The 21,807-nt window shown below is 32.9% G+C and overlaps 3 protein-coding genes, 1 long non-coding RNA gene and 2 pseudogenes across 12 annotated transcripts; 3 read left to right on the top strand and 3 right to left on the bottom strand.

Annotated features, from left to right (window-relative positions):
- Window positions 1-363: 363 nt before the first annotated feature.
- AT3G28005 lies at window positions 364-1,134 on the top strand (annotated as a pseudogene; the record flags this gene model as incomplete). The annotated part of the gene is made up of 1 exon: window positions 364-1,134.
- Window positions 1,135-4,069: 2,935 nt separating this feature from the next.
- AT3G27999 (Plant invertase/pectin methylesterase inhibitor superfamily protein) lies at window positions 4,070-4,709 on the bottom strand. The gene has a single exon (NM_001125251.4). The coding sequence runs from the start codon at window positions 4,693-4,695 to the stop codon at window positions 4,126-4,128; it is 570 nt and encodes a 189-aa protein (NP_001118723.1). The 5' UTR covers window positions 4,696-4,709; the 3' UTR covers window positions 4,070-4,125.
- A 1,053-nt stretch (window positions 4,710-5,762) lies between these two features.
- Window positions 5,763-7,717, top strand: AT3G27997 (annotated as a pseudogene). 4 transcript variants are annotated; one of them is made up of 4 exons: window positions 5,763-6,376; window positions 6,524-6,588; window positions 6,687-6,814; window positions 7,179-7,717. The 4 variants fall into 4 exon arrangements; another variant differs by having other exon boundaries at window positions 5,775-6,376; window positions 6,687-7,662; another variant differs by having other exon boundaries at window positions 6,524-7,717.
- Window positions 7,718-9,345: 1,628 nt separating this feature from the next.
- AT3G27990 lies at window positions 9,346-15,010 on the top strand. Of its 4 annotated transcripts, none has more exons than NR_141635.1 (8): window positions 9,346-9,809; window positions 9,898-9,975; window positions 10,083-10,408; window positions 10,511-10,599; window positions 10,693-10,740; window positions 10,845-13,581; window positions 14,381-14,568; window positions 14,657-14,980. It is a non-coding gene; the product is annotated as an other RNA (long non-coding RNA). The 4 variants fall into 4 exon arrangements; NR_141633.1 differs by having other exon boundaries at window positions 9,360-9,809; window positions 10,845-10,900; window positions 11,863-14,568; window positions 14,657-15,010; NR_141634.1 differs by having other exon boundaries at window positions 9,360-9,809; window positions 10,845-14,568; window positions 14,657-15,010.
- Window positions 11,720-13,677, bottom strand: AT3G27980 (Plant invertase/pectin methylesterase inhibitor superfamily; the record flags this gene model as incomplete). Its single annotated transcript, NM_113715.1, has 4 exons — window positions 11,720-12,405; window positions 12,513-12,765; window positions 13,083-13,334; window positions 13,375-13,677. 4 exons carry the CDS (start codon window positions 13,675-13,677, stop codon window positions 11,720-11,722), a joined length of 1,494 nt encoding a protein of 497 aa, NP_189437.1.
- Window positions 15,011-15,877: 867 nt separating the features above from the next.
- AT3G27970 (Exonuclease family protein) lies at window positions 15,878-18,099 on the bottom strand. Its single transcript, NM_113714.3, has 6 exons — window positions 17,932-18,099; window positions 17,605-17,756; window positions 17,370-17,500; window positions 16,841-17,268; window positions 16,624-16,704; window positions 15,878-16,277 (listed from the first exon to the last, which is right to left on the bottom strand). The coding sequence occupies exons 1-6, from the start codon at window positions 17,970-17,972 to the stop codon at window positions 16,037-16,039; spliced, it is 1,074 nt and encodes a 357-aa protein (NP_189436.2). The 5' UTR covers window positions 17,973-18,099; the 3' UTR covers window positions 15,878-16,036.
- Window positions 18,100-21,807: the final 3,708 nt, after the last annotated feature.

Genomic DNA, 21,807 nt, shown 5'->3' with positions numbered 1-21,807 from the left:
GAGGAATGAAACGCAAATGGCTCTTCTCTATTTCAGAGCCGGTCCCTATCGAGTCCATCTGATATACAAACAAGCCCCAAAACATTATTTTATTGCAACAACAGGCTCTATTTTCTGAATCTTTACAAATTTCAAGCTGCTCTCACTAGTATTTTAAAATTTTCAAAAGACCCAACTAAAATTTATTTTGTTTGGACCTTATAGATCAGAAACAGCCTATTTTTGAAATATGGGAAGGTCGTTATTATCGTTGTTATGTTTAGGGTTATCAAAATGGATAACCCAACTCAACTCAATTCATAATCAAATGAGTTTAGAATTAAATGAGTTATGGGTTGACCCAACTCATGTTGTTAAATGGGTTGGATCAACTCATAACTCATTTAATTTGATGGGTTGAGGTTTTAAATGGGTTAACCCATTTAAGTAATAATTTAATTAATTATTATCATAAAACAATAATAAATAATTATCATTATTAATTCATTATCATCAAACTTAAGATATTTACGGATTCCACTTTTCACGGGTTTATGTTTTTGGCGGAAAAATCACGGGTTTACATTTTTGGCGGGAAAATATTAGGTTTACATTTTTGGCGGGAAAATTACGGGTTTACGTTTTTGGGAGGAAAATTACGGGTTTACGTTTTTGGCGGGAAAATTTTGGGTTTACGTTTTTGGCGGAAAAACCACGAATTTACGTTTTTGGCGGAAAAATCACGGGTTTACATTTTTGGCGGGAAAATTACGAGTTTATGTTTTTGACGGGAAAATCATGGGTTTACGTTTTTGGAAGGAAAATTACGGGTTTACGTTTTTGACGGGAAATTACGGGTTTACGTTTTTGGCGGGAAAATTATGGATTTATGTTTTTGGCGGGAAAATCTTGGGTTTACGTTTTTGGCTGGAAAATCACGGATTTACGTTTTTGGCGGGAAAAACACGGGTTTACGTTTTTGGCGGGAAAATCACAGGTTTATGTTTTTGGCGGGAAAATCATGGGTTTACGTTTTTGGCAGAAAAATCATGGGTTTATGTTTTTTGGTGGAAAAATTACGAGTTTACTTTTTCTCAATTTCATCGCTTGTATATTTAAGAAATTTGGAAAAATATTATTTTTATTAAATTGGTTTAGATGTGTTGGTTAAACTTAAATTGGTATTGATTTAGAGATTTTAGTTGGTTTAATTCAATTTTACAAAATTTGATGGGTTAATTGGGTAAATCATTGAAACTATTAACCATTACAACCCAACTCATTTTACTCATCACACCAATTGACTCATCAACTCATTTGACCCATCAACTCATTCGAGTCAAAATTTTCAACTCATTAGGGTTCATGGGTTGAGTTGAGTTGAGTTGACCCATGAATTTTGACCCATTTTGACACCCCTAGTTATGTTGTTAAAAAAAAAGGATCAAGATGGTGGTAATAAGGTTCGGTTATATCAAAAGTCGTATGTTGTCAGAAATGCCCGGAAATATCGTCAATTTCCGAGAGAAAGAAATTCTTTCGAAAATTCAATGAATTTGCAAAGAGTTCTATATCGGTCCCTCTTGATCAAAATCCCTTCAAATTTTTGAGGATGAAATTTCTGCTGCTTTTTTGTAGTGATACTAGATCTTAACCCGCGGTACACCGCGTAAACAATTTATTTTTTAAAGTTAGTATACATAAAAGTTTGCAAATTGTATCTATCTATAAAATATTTTTATTTTATAGTTTACAATTGTTATTACGTAACGTCCTGCCAAACCCGTCCCGCCAACCCGTCCCATAAAAAAACTATTTATTTTATTAATGTTGATCTTATTTATGATATGTTTATGAATTATTGTCTAAATATTTTGTAAATTTGTAGTAATTAAATGCTATCAAATATCTTTGCGGTTTGAAGATTATAATTGAATTGTAATAGTCATGGAGAAAAGCAATATCAAAAATGATAATTTTGTGGTAATTAAATGATATTAAATATTTTGGAAGTTTTATTTTAATAACTAATCGTGTAGTTAATGTGGAGAGATTTAAGGAAGATTGTTAAATGTCAAATATTTAATTCGAAGATTTTTTTTCTAATTATCAAAAACAAATATTAAAATCCAGTGGCAGCCATTGTAAATAAGTCCCAACTACATGATTTATTTTACAAAATGGCTGCAAAAATGTATATGTAGATATTGGGAAGAGACTTTTTTAAAAAGGTTTTGATATATTTAGGTGGTTGGAACATATAGATTATAGAGAGGACGATGATATGCTAGGACGTACAATTATTAGAACGATTTTTTTAAATAAAATCATATCGTAAAAGACGAACATTTTAGTCAACTACTAGATATTAACCTGCGGTAAACCGGGGATAGGCTTATATTTTAGTTAAATTAAATTTTTTTTTGTAAAGATGATTTATAAATATATGATATTATTTTATTTGATTTTTAATGTATAGTACACTGCGAGTTGTATATGTTTTGTTGATATTATTTATATTATTTAGTGTTTAAGATTATACACTTGTATTTTGATTGTTAATTTTAGAGTTTCACCTATAGTATACCATCTTATATTAATATCGATCAAAACCCGTCAATTCTATGATTTCCAGCTTGTATTAAAAATTGGATCACATGATACACATAAAAAAGTTTAATATGTTATTAATTATTGTAGTATATACGATTATAAATTTCAAAATAATATGTATGAAATTATATATATATATATTCAAATTATGACCCGTTACTCAGACATACTCATCCACAAAGACGCTAAAGGTTGCCTCACTGCTTTTGATGATGTGTGTGTGAAGGACACTACTACTTTAGACATACTCACTATCGCTTCAACATGTCCAATTGTATGCGCCAAAGCCACCTGAACAATCAAAATCATCATCATACAGTTCCATCAATATTACTTACACACTTAATCTAAATATGTGTCCCTTTCAAGATCAAACACACCTAAAGCAAGACAATTTATAAAGAAACAACAGTAATGAAAGTTAGATCCTTTAACGGGAACAAAGTTTTCAAGAAATCAAGATCGATTTAAAGAGCATCTGCAACTCTACTGACCCAAGAGACAAGCATCATCAGAGGGCCACAAGCAAGAGAAAGCATCAAAGTTAGCCACAGGTAAGGAAAAGCATTCAAAACCTTCTTGTTGTAGTTATTGGACACATCGTTCAATGCCCACCAAGTTGCGAAATATATCCCAATCTTAACCTTCTGTCTCGATTGTTTCAAGAACGTGGATACCAATTTCAATCGGACGAGACCGATCAGCCTCGTAAGCTCCAGAAATGAGAAAAGATGCTTCTCAGGTAAAGGATTAGGCTTTTGGAAATTTATGATAATGGATAAGAGAGAAAATTGAAGCTTTGCTTGAATTGATTGTCTTACGTCGGCGATTGCATTAAGGAAGATGAAATTAAAATACAAATTAATGATTCGTTAAGCAAAACCAAACAAATTTGAACTTGTCTATACTATACTAGACAAACCATTGATCTACGAGGCAAAGAAAATCTAATCCGTTCACAGAATGATGGATATATAAATCATCATATAAATAAAATTGTGTTTTTGTTATATATAGTCATTTTAAGGTCCATCACACAAATGAAACAAAAATCCTTTTCTGATATCATACCTTTATATGAATACAATAAATTGCAAGGACTCGATTCCAAATCCAAAAGTGATGCGATGAATCATCTATTTCTACTATTAATCTCAAATCCTAAGCAAAAACAAGATGAGAATTTATAACCTTAACAGAACATAGAGAACAAATTCTACCAAAAAACCACCAATATGCGTAGAAGAAATGGATTCTTATCTTTTGACAATTTCCTCTAGTTTCTTCCATCATCGTATAAAACTTATATAAGCAATTAGAGAAACAGCCTACGAGTCAACTCACGAGTCAACTCGTCGATTAAAACAATTAAGAAAAGAATTTAGATTGGATGACAAAAAAAGAAAAGAATGTAGCTTTAAACGAGAGTTTCGTAGGTAGAGGGAGTGGAGAAATGTTTTCGATTTTTCTTATTTTTCTATATTAAAAAAAGATAATGACAACAATCATACTAATATTATTTTATTATAGATCTCAATTACAGAATTCTTTTCTCTTACTTATGAAACATTCGAGAATCACTAAGAGAATCTTAGACAATTCTTTAATCAAATTACTTTCCGTCATAAAAAATTGTGGTATTGGCTTCATTGTTGACAAATCATCAGTACACGTAAATATATCTTCCAACGTTCCACTGACCCTAGTGTTTACGCTGTTATAGTCTTTGGCAGCTAAATATCTGAGGGTAATATCACGATTATCGAAAGCATATCCATATAATTCTATGCATAAGCTATATTGAGATTCAACATCCGGCATGTAGCCTCCTGATAACTTAAATTGCTTCAGCGTATCCGAAATATTTTGAGCCTGATAATTAAGCACAAATTTGAAGAGACTAGGAAAATCTAATTTAGCAATTTCAGGATTTGTATTTAGAACTTGAAAACAAAATGAAGAATTGATCTCTTGTTTGGTGCATATGGTGTGGATCTGATCTTTTGTAACCAACGTATTAAACCTTGCATACGATGAGTCAACAAAAAGAAGTAAAACCAAAAAACAAGCCAATGAAAAGTTTTTATCGACGTATGCCACCATTTTTCTTGTTTTGTGTGTTTTGGAATTTACGTGAGATTTATATAGGCTGAAAAGTTTTTCAAAATTAAATGCTTTTAGATTATGTACCATAATACAATGATTTAATTTATTAGCAATTTGTCAAACAATTCAATGTTTTTTTTTTGATAATTTGACTCTTTATTTAGGTAAGAAAAATATTTGATTTTGATTTAACAGTAATATGATAACCCATAAGATAATTTTTCTTCCTTAGATTTGAAATACATGTTGTTACTATTTGACTAAGATGTAAGGGCATCTCTTTTAATGGGTTAAAAGTTTAGGGAAAATTAAATAAATCACAAACAACTAATCAATATTATATAAAAGTTGAAGCTATTTGCTTCTAAAGCCGTCCACCTAAGTTTTAAAACGACCAATCTTTATAAGCCATCTAGCTAATTAATATTTATAAAATTATTCTTATTTTTTATTTCTTATTTGATTTTTGTAAAATGGAAAAACCCAAAATAAGAAAATAATTTTTTTTTTGAAAATATGGAAAGTTTTCTAAATATTTTGTAATCAAATAATATAAAACTTATCAAAATGTAAATTTGTATTTTATTAAATTTATAAACGAAAATAAATAATATATTATTAGTCTCTCTAAATTTATTAGTACTTCATCTTTAATTACAATAGCCATTTAATAAAAAAACTAACTCATTGAATGATATTTTTAAAATTTACGAGTTTTCTATGAAAACAAATTCTAAATATGAGAAAATATGATAATATATTGAATCAAGATGCATACAAATTTGTTGCGTGAATTGCGGGTACTAATTGATTTTGTGTGTTTTTTTGTTACTTATTGTTTGGCATGATTTGTGCTTTCGATAGGGTCTTGAGAAGGAAATAGAGAAATCAGAAGAAAGATTTGGAGGAGATTCTGATGTTTCTAACGCTATAGAGGGGAGAAACATGACGTTTATAATTGAAAACAAAAAGTACCCGGCTTTTCTGCGTTATCTTCGTGTAGTTGTTTAGTTTTTTAAAACTTATGATGATTGTGCATTTATTGTAATTCTCACCAGAAGTTCTCTGCTTTTCTCACAACCTCGGTTTTGTTCTTGTTAAAACAGAAATTACAAGAACACGTTTAAACACTTGCATGTCTACATTGATAATAAACTTGGATAATCTTACGCAAGACACACATACATATAGTGGCTTTGCTCCACTTTCTACATTACACATACTTAGACCCTAGACCACATCATTGTCTTAAGACTTACATCAGCCACTCTACTATGTTGGAACTCCCAACTCCTTAATTCACTTTTACATAACATCTTTGACTCTATAACACAACACTCATTAACTATACATACTTGGGCCTAATTCATCTGCAGCCCATTACAACAAAACACAAAGCCCAACATCTCTTCTGTTGACTTTGTTCCTTCCTCTTCATGTGTCGTTGACCTTCTTGTCATGACATCTTCTTCTTCCTTGCTCCTTCTCTTACTTTCGTAAAGCTTTCCTTGTTGCAGGATTTAATCTAGGATTCACAATTCCAACACTCCCCCAAGAATCCGTAGATTAAATCCCCAATTCAATTTTAGGGAATTCAATCCCATTGCTTCTTCTTCTCTTGGTGATTCGCCTCTTCTCTTGTGTGAATCCCTTTCACGATCTTTGGCACAGCTCACTGGTAAGCTTGCCTTCTTCATCTCCCTCTTGCTTTGAATATCCTTGCATCGAGTTTCTTCTTCTCGACGTATTTGTGCGTGAAGTTCTTCATCTCCCTCTGCTTCGATTTTCCTTAATCGAACTCATCCTCTACTTTCTTCTTTTCTAGGTGATCTGGAGTGAAGTCTCGGTCTCTTGTCTTCCTCTTGGTGATTTTCTTCTTATCACACAAAGGCAACTCTTGACTCTTTAATCTTTATCACTTCAATTCAACTACTCCTTCTTCTCTTTTCTACAATTGACCTGTCTTGTCAATTGTTTCTGATTTTCAGATATTGGAGCTCTTGGGATTTCTCTTTCCCTCAAGCAGTCTCCATGTCTTCTCCGCATCTTCTCTGTGAGCCTCCCTCACGTCTCTTCCGGTTGTCGATGCAGCCTTCTTCAGCTTCCTCTCTCTCATGTAAGCTTCTCTTCTCCTCTTCTTGGTGTCCACCTTTGAACACCTCCTTCTTTACTTTGATTCTTGGAACCATCACCTTAGCTTTAGCTTCTGTTTGACTCGAACCATCATCACTCGGCTTTCTCTAACCGTAGTCTATTTGGCTTCTCCTTGAGTCATCACCTTAGCTTCTTAGCCTTAGCCGTTTGGTTCTGTAGAGAAAACGAAACTGAACGGTTGCTTGTCAGAGAAACAAACACAAAAATTGATACCGAGTTCACGGCTTAACCGCTATGTCTCGGGGGAGATCTCTTGCTTCCAAAGCTTCGCTATATCAAAGAGATTACAAACACCATTTGACTTGTGATGTTGTCTTTGGTTTCAGGTACAATCTCAAGAAGAACAAAGATCAAAGACAAAGAACAAAGAAGGAAAAAGCTTCTTGAAGAATAAACTCTCGTTTCTTCTCTTTCTCTCTAGAACTCCCTTTGTGTCTTGTCTCACACCTACCTCAACTATCATATCCCACGTAGAGATATATAGATGTGATGGGCCACTTTTGTTCTTCTTTTCTTTATGTCAATTTCGTCTGGCCCAATAAGAGCCCAATGTTGTGTGTTTTGGTCAAACCCAATAACAATCGCCACCTTTTGACAACAACACACTTCCTCGACGACATCGACATCTCCGACAACCAACGTCATCTCTTTCTCATCTCGTGAAATCAACACCACTGCCGGACTCCAACGACCTCCGGTAAAAAAAATTATAAGCAATTATAGAAACAGCTCACGAGTCAACTCACGAGCCAGCGAATCAAATAAAACGATTTAGAAAAGAATTTGTAATGTAGCAATGAGAGATTCGTAAGCATAGGGAGTCAAGAAAAGTTTTATATTTTTAATATCTTTTATATATTAAGATTGGATAATGACAACAATCATACTAATATTATTATTAATATAGATTGCGAGAATTACAGAATTCTTTTCTCTTACTTATGAAACATTCGAGAATCACTAAGATAATGGTAGACAAATTTTTAATATCATTAGTTTCCGTCAGAAAATATTGTGGTATTGGCTTCATGGATGACAAATCATCAATACACGTAAACATATTTGTCGACGTTTCACCGACTACAGTGTTTACGCTGTTATAGTCTTTGGCAGCCAAATATTCGAGGGTTTTATCACGGCGGTCGAAAGAATTTTCATATAATTCTATGCATAAGCTATATTTAGATTCAACACCTGGCGTGTAGCCTCCTGATAATTTAAATTGCTTCAGCGTATCCGAAATATTTTGAACCTGATAATTAAGCACAAATTTGAAGAGACCAAAAAAACTAATCTAGCAATTTCAGGATTTGTGTTTAGAACATGAAAACAAAATGAAGAATTGATATCTTGTTTGGTGCATATGGTGTGGATCAGATCTTTTGTAACCAACGTATTAAACCTTGCATACGATGAGTCAACAAAAAGAAGTAAAACCAAAAAACAAGCAAATGAAAAGTTTTTATCGACGTATGCCACCATTTTTCTTATTTCGTGTGTTTTGAAATTTACATGAGATTTATATAGGCTGAATTTGTTTTCAAAATAAATGCTTACAAATTATTTACCATAATAAAGTAATTTAATTTATTAGCAATATATCAAATTGTTCAATGTTTTTTTTTTGATAATTTGACCATTTATTTAGGTACGAAAAATATTTGATTTTGATTTGATTTGATTTAACAGCAATATGACAACACATAAAATAATTTTCCTTCCTTAAATTTGAAAAATATTTTGTTACTATTTGACTGAGATCTAAGAACATCTTTTTTAATGGGTGTAGGAGTAATTAAATAAATTAAAACAACTAATCTATACTACAGAAAAGTCAAAATTATTTTCTTCTTAATACGTCCACATAGAATTTTAAACAACAAATCTTTATAAGTCATCTCGCTAATTAAATTTTATAAAACTATTCTTATTTTCTATTTTTTATTAAATTTTTGTAAAATGAAAAAAAAAACAAAATAAGAAAATAAGAAAAGATTTGAAAATATTGAAAGATTTCTAAATATTTTATAACCAAATAATATAAAAATTATCAACATGTAAATTTTTATTTTATTAAATTTATAAACTAAAATAAATAAATATTAGTCTTTCTAAATTTATTAGTACTTCATATTTAATTACAATAGCCATTTAATCACAAGAACTATTTTATTGAATAATATTTTTAAAATTTATGATTTTTATATTAGAAAATTGTATAAATATAAGAAAATATGCCATATCTTAAAGCAAAATGCATATAAATTTATTTATTAAAAAACATTTAATAATTCATATTCATATTAAATAATTTATATTAGTCTCTCGTTTCTTTTCTTTCTCTCTGTAACTCTCTCTGTGTACCACCACTATCACTCTATCATATCCCACGTAGAGATATATATGTCATGGGCCACTTTTGTTCTTCTTTTCTTTATGTTAACTCCGGCTGGGCCAATAAAAGCCCAATATTGTGTTTTGGTCAAACCCAATAACAATCTCCACCTCTTGACAACAACACACTTCCTCGAAGACTTCGACATCTCCATCTCCGACAACCAACGTCATCTCTTTCTCATCTCGTGAAATAAACACCACTGCCGGATTCCAACCTCCTCCGGCGAACATACGACTTTGTTCCCGTCAGCCATCGTCTCCTCCTTTCTGCACCGCGCTCTCTTGTTCTCGACATGGAGAAGATGGAGCTTGCCTTTCGATGACAAAATCAAACTCAGATTCCGACTACTTTGATGGCTACCTCCGGCGAAAGCAACTGCAAACCTTCACCTTTTCTTGGTTGCTCCCCGTTCTGGTGAAACAAGAGACTTCTCTTCGTCTCTCATCCATGCCTCTTGTCCGTGACACATCACAACATCACAGTCATCTTCACCATCAATTAACTCCGGCTGCGTTTAACTCCGCCGAATCGGACCACCACCATCACCGCTCAACTCATGGTACTCTCCAATCTCTCATTTTCTCGTTGTTGTGATGATTAGAGAGTATCTCTTCTGAAATTGTGAGACACTTCAAATTCAATTTCAGTCTCCATTGGTGAGCTCCACCTCTTCTCCGATGAGGCTTTTCCGGCGAATCCGGCCATTGATCATCTGCAAATCTCAGGTACATCTAATCTCTCTCTTGTCTCTTCTTCACACTTAGAGATTAAGATCTTCTGAGAATTCAAAATTTTTGAAAGTTGACAAACTTCAATTTTGATACCACGGTAGGTTTCTTCCGACGATCTCCATCTTCCACTGTCACTTCTAGCACTTTTATTCCCCAATTTCTATTGCCTTTAGGCTGTAGCTGCTCCATCTCAATTTCTGGGTTTTGCACGAGAACCCTTAATCCCTCCTTTTTTTTTTGTTTCTCGCTGAAACTTTCATGAGCTACTCCACCTGGAACCTATCACTTTCTAACACGGCTCCAAAATATTCCGAGGTAGCTTCTTCCCAGTACTTTTTTCAAATCTATCCTGCAAGATCAAGTCACAAACACTAGGACTGTTTCTCCAATGAACAACGAAGCCTTTCATCTGTTAAGATGAACTCCGGTAACTCTTCTTAACCTGAATCATCTTCCTTCATTAGGTCTCTTTCGATTTTCATAGACTACATAACATTTCTAACTTTGAATTTCATGTTTACTCTCACAGCAGCTCCTAACTCGGATTTCTTGAATCTTCATCACATAAACTCCACATGGAATCAGAATCTGCAGCTCAGGTCAACTGATTCTCCACATGTAAGCAGCTTCTCTTTTCTTACATCACCCACTCTTGACTCAATACTTTCAAATCCAAGAACTAACCTGACTTTTCTTTAATTTTCCCTACAGCTCCACCTGGAATATAAGTCTCCTCACCGTATTTCCAGGCGCCTACAGGTAACTCCATTTACCCTTATGAAGTCTTCATATCGACATAACAATTTTTCCCAAAGCTGACTTGTTTCTCTGTTCTTCTTCCTTCCAACGTACAATATCGATAGTGGAGTTACCTGGACGATGTTGAGGAGATCATAACAGGCATGAAAGTCCTTTCCAGGTATTACTTGAGTCATAACATCTGTTGGATCAATTGTTTTTAGTATCTTGTTTAGGACAGCCTCTCCTTTAGATACCAAATCTGTGATGATCTGAAAACCTTGTGTCCATAAGTTTGGTTCCCGATTCCTTCCCTTCTGTAGTTAAGCTCGTTAATCTGAAATGAGATGTTGTTGGTACCAACTACTGTAGCTTCATACATTTTGAAAGTCTTAGCTTCCTTTTCCTGACTTTCTTGTAACAGAGCTAGAACTCCCTTAGCTTTATCTCTGTTAACCTCCATTCCCTGAATCCTTGAAGCTTTTTCCAACTCTTTCATTTCAACTTTAACGTGTCCCCTTTCTTAATGATACTTTCTGGCATCGTAATCCTTTCATCCTTCATTTTACTATCACACAACATCCACTCCTTGTTTTGATCTCTCAACAGTGGCTGTCATCAGAAGGTCCTTCACTTTTCTCAGATTTAACCTCCTCTAAACAATCTGATTCTTCTGTTGAGGATTCATCTCCACCTTGAACTGATGATTCCAAAGCCATATGGAGTAGGTCCTTTGAATTAAATTCACGCTGAAAGTCACCTTCCTTGACTTCTTCTTCCTCACTCCAACTACAGCCTTGACAACACTTTTTCCACCATTTTCAGCATGTGGTACACTCTTTTCAGCCTTAACAACCATGCCTTCAAGATAGTAAAGCCCTTCGTGATATTTCCCAGATATCACTTTCTTACCATCTTTGTAGAAAATCATGGAAAAAATTATAGAAGAATAATATCTTTTATTTTATACGTTATACATGTGAAGCATGGAACAACATTATTACAATCCACTTTCATATGGAATTCGACTTTCTTTCAGCCAAGTTTCTCCATCTAAGAGCTTGGCTACAGTGAATTCTGTAGCCTTTTTAGGATCTTTCATAACTTTAAATCCTGACCACTTCACCCTTCTGCTAGTCACAGCTCCCGGACCCCTATTTTGATATTCGCGGTAGTGGAGAGTTGATAGACCAGTTTCTCCTTTCCAAGGAGTCCAGCCTGCGGGATCAACTAAATCACCGATGAAAGATTGCAGAACCGCGACTGTTGAAAATCTCCTCCAAGGTCTTCCAAGATACGTTTTTACGGTTGCTGTATCTAGATCCGAACTTGTTGTGATGTTGCAGTTTTGAATTGAGAAGCCCGATTTGACGTCCTTAGTCGCGCGTGATTGAGCGGTTATGACATTGCTCTGCCCCATCTTAGGCTGTCTTGCTACAATCTGGCAGAATTGAAAGACCGCCACCGCGTTTCCACATATAAAATCTACAGTGCCGGTAATAAAGCACTCCCTATAAAACTGGCGGTCACTATGAGGATACAAGGCATCCTGATATCCCTCGACACGACATCTATAAATGACGGACATATCACCACTCACACGGAGGGCAACAGCTGGTCCTTTTGCCGGTCCGGCCGTGTTTCGAAAGCACATGTCTACTCCGATGAATCCATTACCATTAGAAGCTTCAAACATATTTTTAGAATAATTAGTAATGTCTTTAAGAATGTTATAGTTTGGTATAAAGAAGAGAAAACTATAAACTATTCAAGAAGAGAATACAAATTCTTACCAACAGTTGCGGTGTTGTACGTTCTTCTAACATTGCTAGCGCTTAAATTGCCTGTGATGATGGTTAAATCTTGACCATCACCTATAAGAGTTAAATTGGGTTTCGTATTCTCAATGACGACGATTTCATCATAAATGCCTGTCTTTATATAGATGACGAATCTCTTTTGGCTGTGTTGAGGTGCCGCTGCAATGGCCGCATTCACTGTGCTGTACTTTCCGGTCCCATCCTTCGCGACCACAACATCAGCAATCTTCTTTAGAGCCTGCTTTATAAGAAACAGAAGAAATTCTATAAGCAGTAGAAAGAAAGAAAAAAAAGGATAAAAGGTTTGTTAAGAGGGTCAAACATATCGATCGAATTGTGTTCTTCATTACGTGACCTTAAGGTCTATTTTTATACAAGGGCTGATCTCTAAGGAAAAGGAATTATCTACCTAAAAGTAATTACAATAAAAGGTAAATATAAAAATCCTAAATATTTGTTACTTGAGTATCAAGTAAATCCTTAATATGGGTTTTCACGATTATCAAATTATAACTTCAAAATATAAAGGTTCTGTTTTATTACCTCAGCATTGAGATATAGATCTTTCTTGTCAACATGGAATAACCAAGAAGGGCCATTGGGAATCACCGAGATAAGTTCGGTGTTGTCTCTCAGTGAAATGGAGATAAAAAGAGCCAAAACTACTCTTGCCCTAGAAATGAGGTTTTCAAGCTTTGGCTCGACCCGGCGTTTATAGGCACCTTCACCAATTTCGTCGATACATGTGATGTAGCTAGTAAGAACGCTACTAAGCCAAGTGTGGGAATTCTCCTCCTAAGAGTTCCTCCACTGAATGGATCATCCTATCTTTTACCGACTCCATCATCTCCTCAAATAGATTTGTGTCCTCCTTCACACCAAGCATATCATTCTCCATCTCTTCATGTTGTTTTGTATCATCCATCACACCAATCATAGCCATGTCGATCCTCCGTACGGAATTCTTCAAAACGATGATCAATAAGTCACGACGTCTAATCTCCGAGAGTGACGATGAACCCGCCTTAAGCTCCAACAAAAGGTTTTGACATGACTGTTTGTCATCACAATATTCTTTGCTAACGCCAATTACCATTATTATCATAAGGATGAAAAAAGAGAAAACTTTAACCAACATTTTTGTATTTATTTCTTCTCTCTTAATTACTGAATTTATATTATCTTAACTGATGAAAGAGGAGGGAGCGATGGTGGTCTTATATACAAAGCAAAGCAACTTAATCAATTTATCCTTTAATTAATTGTATTCGATAAACGACAATATTTAGGAAAAAAACTTTATTTTGAGATCAATCTAAAAATTTAGTGCAATGTGAATTGAAGATATAATTCAGTGAAGTTTGGTTTTATTATCCACAAAGAACAGAAAAGAAAAGTGGTCCATATTTCAGCTCATAAAAGATAGAAAGAATTGTCTTAGAGTAATTTAGTTGAAATACTTGTTACCCAATGTACTCTAAATGGCTTAAAAAAAAATGAATTTGGTAGAAATTGGTTTCATCTATTTTTGTTTATGCTAACAACAATACAATATATTCTCAACCTTAATCTCTTGTGAGGATGAGACTTAGCCATTATTGTTTTAGTACTAGAAAAGACAATATACACCTAATAAATAGAAAACCCTTAGATTTATTTTTGGGCGATAGAAAAGATGTTCTTTTTTTCTTTTTGGTTCATTCTATCGGTTGTTACGCAATTCACTCTCAACTTTCACTACGTTACAATGTTTACCCGAAAAGATACACTCTCATAACTTGTCATTCCTCCGTAAAAAAATGGTACTGTAATTTTGACAACTTTGAATGAATCTTATGCAGCTCTTGTATCTGGAATCGATCTCTTCTTTGAGATTTTTAGAATTGGTAAAAGAACAAGAAAGCTTTAGATGTGCTGCGTAGAGCTGTAACTAAAGATGGTGGTCATTGCTTTGGATGCTAAATGATGTGGAGAAGAATCAATTTCCTTCGGATTGTTCTTGAAAAGGGTTTAGTAGTCTGTTTTTGCGGTATGTTTCTTACACTCTTGGCACTGAAAGCAAGAACTTATCAGTTCTTCTATTGAGTGATTCACTGTCTTCCTTTTTTGGTCTCCAGGATGCTGATGTGATGTGGTTCATGAACTAATTTGCTTCTCAATGCTTTCTTATGATTTCTTTGTTGAGTTGCATTTGACTGAGAACTCTCGTGAGATGCTTCACATACTTATAAAGTCTCAGTCTGCTTGGCATGGAATGGTATTGTATATCAGAAGACAATTCAATATGGAGATTGATGTTGTAGTAATTGTTGCGTAGGCTTCTTTTTTATGCTTGTGTCTTTTCTATATTGTTGTTACGACGATGTTACAACGGTTCTCAAAACGACGTCATTATTTTTGTGTCATTTAACAACCGACGTTATCATCAATATATATTCCGAAAATTCACGACTGATGAATGCTCTACTTATAGTAAAATTATATCACATGCTGATTCACTGTGCTGACATGCCATGCAGAATGCAGTACGCAAGGATTCCCTATATGACCAACGTGTAAAATTTAATATGAAACTATTATTTTTGGTAACTGCTGTTTTTGATAAATATTGTAATCAATTGAAGAAATTCATATTATTCATGAAAATATTCTCAAAGTTTTAGTCATCAAGTACATATAATAATCCCATAAAAAAAGAATTAAATTGATGATGTTATGACTAATGAGTGCGAGTATGATTATTTATTGAAAATATTCAATTAGTTAGTGTTAAAGTTATTCAAAATATTATATGCCATATCACAAAATTTATTGTCTTAAACATTATTAACCTTTAAAAAGATGAATTAATTTACTCTTTAAATTTTTATTTCTAATGGCATACCTATGTAATTACTACAAAAAATAAGGTTATTTTTTATTATGTATATGATTGACTGTCCAAATCTTTTATATGATATGAAGGAAAAGCCACACAAGATGAAAAGTTTGTTACATATTGTTTAAGTTATGAGTCATGTGTGGTGATCTTATTAATGACTGGACTAACTTTGAAAATAAAATTTATACAATAAGATATCAGTATGTTTTGTGCTAGTTTTTCTAATATTTTGCTTTCTTTCAATTTTCGTTTTTTTTATCTAGTATTAAAGTTGATTTTTTTAACTCATACCTTTTAAAAAATAAAAGTGTTTAATATATTTAACAGAAATGTATATTCTTCTAAAATTTAAATATCAAGTAATGGAATCATATTTTAAGTAATGTGTGATTGGAAAAAAAGCAGTCAATTAATCAATAATTGAGATTAATGCATTATTACAAAGTTCAATAACAATCTAGGCATCTCACACAACACACACTCGAAAATTTAGATACTACTACAAAATCATAACCAATGTTATTCGACATTACACTACTAAATTAAAAATCTCTGGAAAAGTTTGAAGAATTACTAATTTTAAGAGACCACTTAAATAACCCCATAAGTTTAGAAATTAAGCTAGTGAGTCTAAGCACCAGCAGTAATAGTCGGAACGAGAGATTGAGAGCATTTCATCAGGAGACATCCTCTCGGCCTCACTCTGCCTCCAAGCCACCTGGTTGCTACGGTTCTGCGCATCGGCGGCTAAAGGGTAAGCTTCAATCTTGTGTTTCTGATATCTCATTCTCGTGTAAAGCCTCATCGTCGCTACACAATCTTCATAAGGGTCTTGTATCCCAAAATGAACATCATACCTATATAAACACATCATTTATTAACATATAATCTTGAATATAATAAGCATCTCATGTAAAATAAAAATGTCTTAACGATTTTGGTGCTAGTCATATACAATCCATATATGTATATGTGTGTAGATATATATAGAGATTAATGTATTATTAAACAGTGAATCTTTTCACGTTTTGAAACTCTTCCTTATAACTTTAAACCCATACAAGCATCAATACCCTCATCATCAAAAAGTAATCATTTATACACATATATTGTATCAACATACGAGTGCATGCATATATACACAATTTCCAAATTAGTTTATTTGATTCAATATATTATAATACCAAAAAATAATATTATTACCCGAGATAGGCTTGGGTTAAGTACTTGAGAGAGTTGCTCAGCTTGCTTGTTTTCATCAACGGTGGGTATTTCGCAGTATCCCTACATACAAACATTAAACTTCACCATTAACATATAAACTCACATAAAATCATATGTTATATCGAAAGAGAAGTAACACTAAAGAATCTTGTTATATGTATTTTCTTTATTTATTTTCTTAAATATAAATGTCAACCTTATCATGGAAGAAGGATATTCAAGTTGAAGGCGGTCAAGATCGTGATCGAGGCCATGCCCCACGAGAATCCTCGCTTTTCCACCTCTTGGACGAATCTTCCACATGGGTTCTCCATTACAAAGAAACTCTTGAATCTTTCTTTGTACTTGTTTTAATGGCATTGCGTCCCTTAGATTTTCCGGGCGTATCCCTGTCGTCTCGTACCTATAGCTAGTCACGGCCATCGAAGGTTTCACATACGTGTGAAAGATAACGTTGTCACTCTCATCCGTTATGCAAACCCTCGCGCATAGATCCAACGACCCGTCACTTCCTCCTCCTACCATCTTGCAAGAGAGTGCAACCACTCTTGGAGACCGTGATGACGTGTAGTCGATCATGGCCTTATCTCTTAAGCCTAAAGCTGCCATTCGAGTCGTCAATCCCTGAAAATGAGAAAATCATATGATTTGAATAAGTATATATTCTTGCGTTCGATTCATATAGGTTAAAAGTTTAATTATATAAATATGAAAAAGAGGATTACAGAGTTGACGCTCGAGAATTGGCATCTCTCTTGATGGATTCTACGAGAATTCGGGCTTTCGAGTATCGTCATGCAAAATCTGCATCCACGAAGGCTGAAAATGTTCTTGCATTCTTGTTTTGGCAATGGCCCTATATAGAGATAACAAAATTTATAAAAGCTTTCATATACAAAGTGTGTATATGAAATGCTATATATCTATATATATGAAAAGTTTATAGAGGCTATTATTTACCTATGAGATGTTCTCGGAGGGACTCAAAAGACCTGCAATGTTTCTTGCAAACGCCACAAGTAGGTTCATGACCCGAATGATAAGAGATCTTCATGTGCTCCACCAAATGTTCCAGTTTGTTGAATTGCCTGTAACAGGCGGCACACTTGTTCCTGTACATTGACATGTATATACATTCAAATCAATAAAACTTAGTTTTGGTTTTTCATCACTTGAATCAAGAATTTGGATATGATATTGCATGCCACTAGCTCCATTAGTCTTCTCTTGGAGTTTTTGATGGAATTATGGTTTGGTATTATAGGCGTAGGCCATGAAAATAGTTACCTTAGAGTTTCCGAAGACTCCATTGATGATCGGTAATCCATTGTACGTATCAGACACTTGCAAGCAAATACTTGAGAACGAAAGAGTTGAGAGAGTTTGTTCTCTTCTTGATAGCTGAGTGTGTGAGTATGTGAAGAATGGAGAAGGTGTGAGAAGGTATTTATAGATGAATATTCATAAAAGCAGGATGAAGAAAAGCAAAGCTGACCATTCTCATATATGACCGTTAGAGACGAACAGAAATTGAAGTAGATGCCTTAATGCGATGGGGTCGCTTTTCATGGTAAAAGGAATCATAATTTTTAGTTGTCATTTGTTTTGGACGATAACGAAGATGCTATTATTGTATGCACGTGTGTGTGTGAAAATGTGATGTCGATCAAGTTTATAAACAAGAAAATCTCACACAGATAACTAGCTAGCCAACACTAAGTAGGTGTAGGGAAGAAAAACAAATATACAAAGGCTCACATAAAAATACAAAGGATCAAAAATACAAACCATCAAGCAATTACGATTGTTTATATAACTTTCAAAAATACCAATAAAAGGTTTATGAATAATCTCTAAAATATTAGAAAATGTTCTTACATCATTCACTTCATTTTCGAATTTTTAAAAAGCCTTCAATACACTAAAATTTGTTTTTTTGTTGAAAAAATGAAGTTTGTATGTACATGTACTAAGAAAAAAAAATCATTTTATATACACAAGAATACCAACAATGGCGTAAACCACATCAAGTAGTTTTTTAAAATGTAATTATGATTGTAGTCTCCTACGGACTGGGAAAAATGAAAAAGCTGGCTAGATTATACGAGATGATAGAGGATTATTTGTTGAAGCAACACAAAGTAGAGGCAAAGCCTGTAATATCGTCATTGAGGCGGAACTGCAACACACTTGGATACGAGGATTTGGAATGTCACTTTTGAAGGAGATAACAAGCAAATACCACATATTATCAATAGAGAAATGAAGAATTTTAAAGTCTATAACCTGGCAGAAAAGTTCACAAATTCTACCTTCACATGGGTTTCAAGGAACAACAACGAAGCGGCTGATTGATTGACAAAGAACTTAATACCAAACAATGTGAATTTTATACACCATTTATTTCTTCCTAGTTTTTTTGTACAAATCTTCCACAAGGATCACTCTTCAAATTAATCAAAGTTCGTTTGATGTTAAAATAAAATAATTATTTTGTATCATTTATTCAAATATTTATATTACATATAAAGAAAATTAGAAAGATAAAGTAGTTTCGAAAATTGTCTTATAAACTTAAAGATATATATATATATTATTTAAGAATTCATGTTCCATCAAATTCTTACTAGTCAGTATCTCTCTACTTCAATTAACGATTGTCTTATAGCACACTACTGTAAAAAATTATTTGTTTTATCAAAATAATAAAGAACAAAAAAATTCTGTGACAGAAATTCAAAAAGAAAAAATAAATTTATTAATTGACTCAAAGATCATCTTTATCTTATCTTATTTACGCGCTGAAGATAAGGTTTACTTTTTTCATAAAGGCTTTTCTTTTAACTGTTGCAATATCATGCTCTTGCGTATGCATGTCGGTATGTTGCGTTTGTGTCCATAGTTCACATTAGCGGTTGATAAATAATATGTAGGGCTTTCTAAGAAAATATAAGTAATATTTTTCTGCAAGTTTACTCTTAGTTTACAAAAATGTAGCTTAAACTTACGACGTCACGCATTTCAATCTTCTTTGGATATGCTAATTTAACTTCACATGGATTCAGAGCTTCATGTTCTCTATTTTGTGTATGAATGTGTGTGAATTAATTCGAAAAGGAACCATGATATCTTCTTAACAATAAATATCAGTATTCAATTTAAACGCAAACAAAATATTGTCTCGAATTTTGAGTGACCAAATTTTGCAGTATAAATCAGACTGCAAAATGGTACATATGTTTTAGATTCTTAATTTTGACTTAAAAAAATATTTTGCTTGAAAGGTTTGAAGTTTTTTTAGAAGCTTACTATCTTTTGACCGAGGAAATATGGGCCAAGTCTAAGATTCTAGTTTATAGTGTTTGATCCTAAAAGATTCCAAATTTGATAATAAAAAAAAGGGTATTATTCATGCATATAATTGTGTTAAAGAACAAAAGCAAAGATGGTCCTTTGGTATCAGACCATGCATATACACCTATCTCTTTTCTTGACTAACAAAATCCAATTTATTCATTTAAACTTTCAAAGCTTTTTCCTTGTTGAAAATATTCCTTCAACACGTTCATCTATAATTTGATTCGAAACCTCTTTTTTAATGAATTTTTGATAAATAGTTTCTAATATGCATAATAGAAATGTAGGCTTTGAAATGAATTAATCACCACAATATTTTTCTTCTCAATTACAGCACATTCTACAGTTAAGATGTGTCCATGCACATCCATATTCATATTTTTAGTAAGAAAAAGTTAGCATATTCCCCAAAGTTCGGATGCTCTTTTGTCATGTTTCATGACTGCATCTATTCATATATAGACTCACAAAAGAAATCCAATTACATATAAAAATCCTATTGTACTATTAAGCTCTAATATACATTGAATTTGTTTTGGATTTCTAAATTAAAACAAAAAAATTTATCTACATTTAATACCTAAAATACCTTCGATTAAAGATACGTTAACAAAATTAACAAAAATATACCCTTCAATTAGAAAGTTTAGTAAGAAAAATAAAAGTTCAACTACAAGTTGTTTACTTATGTTATTGACGTTGTTATTATAGTTAATTAATGAAATTTCATTTTACGTCTAGTGTGTAAACCCACAGAATGTAAGTATTCGTTTCTATACTTTTGTATTAGACTCACAAAAAGAAAAACTTACTTAAAGAACTCAATATTTCTTGATTTTTTGTTTTTCCCTTTTGTTTTTTTTATAATAAAAAAGAAACTTATGTTTTATTTGTCATCAGGATCCTTCGTGTAACTCCTCGAAGACGATATCTGAGCTTCCAGACATTACAGTTGCACCATTATCAAGGTGTGTCTCGTGAGGACTATTCGCTGCTCCAATCAATAGATGCTACATGACTGGATGAATAGTATGTTTATGTGATACTAGTGATAATTCAATTTTGGTTCTTAGCCAAAACCAGTATTAGGCTCTATCTGATGTTTGGTAGAAACGTTTTGAAGACAGAAGTCATCAGATTAGTGTTGGGCATAAAGCGGATATCAGAAAATTAGGTGGTATTTGAAATCTGATTTGCTTTATCTGAATACTTAGCTATTCAATTTTTTTTGTTTTGTTAGTGTCCGAATATCCTCTTCTTATATCCATTAAAATCCAAACTATTTGTTGGATATCTAGTCTGTCAAATATTTTTCTATAAAATAAAACAATATAAAAATTAATCTAATAATAGTAATTTTTTATCAAAAAATAGTAAATTATATTTGTCAAAAATAGTAATATTTTATCAATGTTGTAATTCAAACAGTTAGTTCGATGATTACAAGATTATAAAACACATATAAGAATAATAAAATTAGAATTTATGTATGCAATTAATTTTGAAGAAGAGCAGATATTCACCTATTTAAATTATAGTATTTTTGATTTTCTCTGTTTTTGACGAATATCTCTTTTAAGTTTTGCTTCGTTAATTTATGGATATCTAAAATTTTCAAATCGAATTGAATTTAATAACAAATCGAAACAAATCTAACGAATGTTTTGTCAAATCGACGGAAGAGGTTTGAAACACTCCATTGATTGAAGTTAAGAACGTAATTTAAAGGAATCTTAATTTGTTCGTAAAAATAGTTGATGCACTTGTATGTAATTATTAAAAATCGTCTACTTATATTTTGTTTGT

This window comes from Arabidopsis thaliana, chromosome 3, assembly GCF_000001735.4.
Source record: "Arabidopsis thaliana chromosome 3, partial sequence".
Lineage (NCBI taxonomy): Eukaryota > Viridiplantae > Streptophyta > Magnoliopsida > Brassicales > Brassicaceae > Arabidopsis > Arabidopsis thaliana.
This window is presented reverse-complemented; position numbering and strand designations above follow the sequence as displayed.